Source organism: Aplysia californica, unplaced genomic scaffold, assembly GCF_000002075.1.
Source record: "Aplysia californica isolate F4 #8 unplaced genomic scaffold, AplCal3.0 scaffold00826, whole genome shotgun sequence".
In the NCBI taxonomy this organism is placed as follows: domain Eukaryota; kingdom Metazoa; phylum Mollusca; class Gastropoda; order Aplysiida; family Aplysiidae; genus Aplysia; species Aplysia californica.
The window spans coordinates 133,947-138,847 of NW_004798096.1; the positions used below are offsets into that span (position 1 = coordinate 133,947).

At 42.2% G+C, this 4,901-nt stretch overlaps 1 protein-coding gene across 1 annotated transcript in view; it reads right to left on the minus strand.

Annotated features, from left to right (window-relative positions):
• The window catches only part of LOC101859741, a 24,991-nt gene extending 21,157 nt beyond the window's left edge, over positions 1–3,834 (minus strand). Inside the window, exon 1 of the mRNA XM_035972751.1 lies at positions 3,823–3,834. Coding sequence (XP_035828644.1) covers positions 3,823–3,834 — 12 coding nt within the window. The remainder of the gene's footprint in view (positions 1–3,822) is intronic.
• Positions 3,835–4,901: the final 1,067 nt, after the last annotated feature.

Here is a 4,901-nt window from a genome sequence, read left to right on the forward strand (position 1 = left end):
CACACACACACACACAATCACACATACATACGCACGCGCACACACTCATAGTGTGTGTGTCTGTCTTTCTGGTCCCTCTCTTGGTCCCTACCCCTCTCTCTCTCTTTCTTTCTTTCTTTCTCTCTCTCTCTCTCTCTCTCTCTCTCTCTCTCTCTCTCTCTCCCTCTCTCTCCTTCTCAGTAAATCTCTTTCTCTCTTTCTCCCCCTTTCCCTTTTATCTTTCTCTCTTTTTCGGTCCCTCTCTCTCCCTCCCTCCCCCTCTCCAACTCTCTTTCTCTAAGTCTCTCTCTCTCTTTCTCTCTCTCTCTGTGTGTGCACGTGTGTGTGTGTGTGTGTGTGTGTGTGTGTGTGTGTGTGTGTGTGTGTCTCTGTTTCTCTTTCAATTTCCCGTCTCTCTCTTTCACCATTCTCTCTTTTCTTCTTTCTCTCTTTTCTTCTTTCTCTCTTTTCTTCTTTCTCTCTTTTTCGGTCTCTTCTCTTTCTCTCTATCTCTCTTTCTCTCTCTCTCTCTCTCTCTCTCTCTGTCTCTCTCTCTCTCGGTCTCTCTCTCTTTCTTTCCCCCTCCCCTCTCTTTTTTTTCTTTCTCTCTTTCTCGTTTCTCTCTCTCTCTCTCTCTCTCTCTCTCTCTCTCTCTCTCTCTCTCTCTCTCTCTCTCTCTCTCTCTTATTTCCTTTCTATGCATATATGTATGGGCCTGTAATTCTATTCGTGTCTCATTCCCTACCCAGCATTCTTCCATCTGTCCTTCCATCCTTATCCACTAAACTCCCTTCTTCCCTCCCTCCTGTCCTTGTCTCGTTACAATATATGAATTCGTGAGACACCGCGAAAAGCAGCGGTCAGACAGAGTATTAACCCCCACACAAACTGCCAGCCCCACAAGCACACAGATTCATCACAATAGACCTGGAGTTAAGAAGTGGAGACAGGCGATGTGAACAGAAGTAAAATATCAAAGAAGAACAAACAAGAAAAGAAGCGAAAGAAAAAGGGAAAGGAAAGGCTGAAGCAGTCTTCATCAAAACAATGGGGCGCCAGGTTTTAAGCTGGGGGGACTAGGAAAAAACACAAGGGCCTTTAGTCGAGCAATATAAGGCATGATTTATGGTATGCTTCGTGTTATGTATGGGCACAGAGAAGTGCTGGAGAGGTTCCGTGGACTCAACGTACGTTTGCTATGTCCCAGTGGACTCAACGTACGTTTGCTATGTCCCAGTGGACTCAACGTACGTTTGCTATGTCCCAGTGGACTCAACGTACGTTTGCCATGTCCCAGGCAAGAGTACGCCTTATACTTTACAAGAAAATATAGGATTCCGATAGTAAGACAAGAAATGTATAATAACCACTGTCACTTGAACATGAAATATATCAAGTTGAATTTTCAAAAGTCTTTCTCTGTACAATCCATATAGATAATAATTATTAAAGTAAAAGAACGCTTTTAGAATTGCCTTCCCTGTTTATAGTATCAAATAGAGGTGGGCAAAATCCGGATAAATATCCGAATAATCGGATAATCCTCAATAAGTACATTATCCGAATTCAAACTCTCAATTCTCTTTCCTAACCAGTTTGCTGAATTGGGTGCACCCATTTTTTTGAAGTGATGCTAACCCGTTTGTCAAAGTGGTTATAACCCATTTGAAGTGATGCTAACCCGTTTGTCAAAGTGGTTATAACATTTCATAACATAATATTTACCGAAGTGGTGCACTAACATATCCGGATTTTGTTAAAGCGACTCATTGCCCAGCCCTAGAATCAAAACTGGTTTTAGTAGAACTGGAAAAGCTTTGTAAAATAACTTGTGCTTGTACGAGGTATCTTGAGATTTAGACGTACAGTACTTTTGAAAGTTGGCAGTAGTCACAAATAGCATTTTATCATAACTGCTTCCTGAATTAGAAGTGATGCTGAAGCGAAAGTTAAATTAAGTCAAGAACGTTACAGACTCATTGTTAAAATCAGCGACAGATTTGGAAATACATGTATAATACTTAAATCTGGAAAATAAATTTGGCAAACCGTATGAGTAGGAGAAGCCACAAGTCATTTCAATCTGGGTTTTCTTTCTTTCTTTTTTTTGTGGGGTGGGTGGGGGGGGGGTTCTATTAACCCTATCCTTACGTCATGTTTTACTATCGTATCCATACGACGAGGGGGAGCTCTGTGCCTCCACTTTCCAAAGAGGAAATGTACTCGTTAATCCGATCAGTATGCTTTGCAAAGTAGTCTGTCAAAATGTTTTTTGAGAAATACTGAAAGTTTCAAAGAGATCTTCGTACTAGAAGTATTATAAAATGAAAAGAATCCAACCCCGGGGGTACTAAAAGACTAAAAGCTTAAACAATATTCTCCTCTGCAGATGCATTATTTTTTGGTCGTCAGACTTCCACAGACGAACTATGATTATTACCCATGAAACCTACTGTGTATGCTTGTGTTTCCTGGAACTAAATCTTTATCTAAATATCCTATTCCAAAGTCTCGGTTTAGTCAAAGGGAATTTTCTTTAGCACAAGACGCCAAGACAAGCTCAAAACTATTCCCGAACATATCATAATAGAAAGAATTTGGCTCGTATTCTATGACAGTTAATCTGTTTTAGTTGGACTTTTGGTTTAGCCATGAAAAAGTTTTGAATGTCTCCACATGGGCTTTTCACCAGTATTATATTTCTCACTTTTAAAAGTATCTATTAAAGCACACTAACATCCTTCCGCTTCACACAGTATCAATACCGGTTTTCCTTGTCCTTGGTTTGGGATGGGGTAAGAGGAGGAACCTAACAGAGAGGGGAGGGAAGACTGGTAAATACTACATCCTTGGTCTGTTTCTTTTCTCATGTGATTTTTCTACCATGACATGGTTGATACCGCGCTGATGTCACTGTTTTTCACCCAATTAGGAAACCTTCATACCTCTGGACATGTCTAATCTGAGTCGGTATCATGTCTCTACTATTGACATCTTGTGGTTGGGTAGATTTGTTTCAGATTGTTTATTTGATTTTTTATTTTGATTTTTTTTTAATTAATTTTTTTTTGGGGGGTGGGGGCGGTTATTTTTCAATGCTTGGGCAAACACTGGTTCCACAGACCCAAATTACATCGCCCGACAGGTCACCTAGAGAATAGCGTAATTCTGAAAGGGGAGGAAAATTTGCTATTGAATCGAGTTCGAACCTTGTACCCCAGTAGCTTAGACAATTAGAATCCTGCGAGCTTCAACGCCCCTGTGATCTTAACACGCAGTCATGCAGTCTGACATCAAACAGACGTATAACATAATACATGCATATAGATCTCTTTCTGAACCAGTGCACGATTTCACAATAGTTATTTTGGTTGGCCTTTTATTCTAAATCCTAGTGTCAGTCCCCATTGGACATACAGTGCTGCAGTTTGTTAGATGCACACTGCTGTCATCTTCTTCCAAATCGATTAGTTAGGTATACTTATAGACTCGGAGAGGCTGATGACAAGAAACCTTCCTCTAAGCACACTTGGCTTGAGCCCACGCAAATTAGTGGACCTTTTTGTGTGAGCATGACGGTCTGGTTCTACCCTGCTAACCAAGGACGCCCCAGGCTGAGTGGGCTACTGTACCCCAACAGACAGACAGAGATGCTTCATAAATCATATTCCCCTCGTGGGGATCGAACTGCTGTCTTTTGTGCATAATGGCGAAGAGCCACTACATCATAGAGAACGATTAAGAACATGACTACATGATGATAGGTCAATTTAGAGCTGTTTTGTAAAGAAAGCGGGGGGGGGAGTGTGGGAGGGAGTGTTCTTCTTCGATTTGAGTACCCACCTGCAGAACCATTTTTCGACGCGTATGCTGAAGTGACGTTCAAAAACGTCAAGTACGCACGTCCAGACCTCTCCATTACCCAGGCCCGCTCCCGAGCACCCTCGAAGATTGTAAGTTGACAGATAAAGCACTTGCTCCTCTGCCTTCACGTCATCAAATGTGACAAACTGTGAGGACAGGTCCTAACCAACAGGGGCCGCAGACCTTCCTTATTCACTTCTGGCCGTGCTACACCAGCACGGATGTCACATTTGCCCTTTCAGACACGGCCAAATAGAAGACAGAAGTTTGTCTTACACACTCTCAAAGTCTGGGGCTGGGAAATATGACCAACTCGTTTAGTTTATCTAATGTTATTTTTCTTCTTTTTATTGTTGTTGTTGTTTGTTTGTTTGTCTGTTTTTTGTTTTGTTGTTGTTTTCACGATATTTATTTGAGAACGTTGGATCAAGCGGGGGGTGGGGTGAGAAGAAGTGGGTGATGTCTCTTTTTTGGAAAGGGGGAGTGGGTACGTTCCTTTTTCTGAGGACAAAGGGTGAGTGAAGTGGGGGTGGGGGGAGGGGGTGGTGGGGAGGGGGGGTTTACGCCCCCTTCATCTCTGACAAATAACACACCAGGCCACTCTTAGGTAGTACTGTCAGTTTGTGATAGAGCTTGGCAATTATCGGAATGCCTTGTAAACTCCTTCTAAAAATATAACTGGAGTCGTGGCCTGTTCGTGCTTGGCACCCTGAGATCACACGAGACAAAGCGGCCGTAACCACTTTACACTACTTACAACGTCGTATTACAACTGAACTACCCATTCTAAGCACGCGATGTCCAACGAAAGACTTCTTCATTTTGTTGAAGATTCCAACTTTGATTAATGATACCGTATGTCTGACTACTGTTTTGTGGCTGTCAAAAGCCAGCAGCTGTAATGCCGTTATTTGTAAATATTACCATCCTCACGAAAATTTCAACTTGATAGATAAATTGGTCCAAAACATCTCTCTTCGTTCCTGGAGTATTTTCTAATGGCAGGTGTCTTTTCTGATTGGGGATGAGACTTATATAGGGAGGGATGGGGGAGGGGG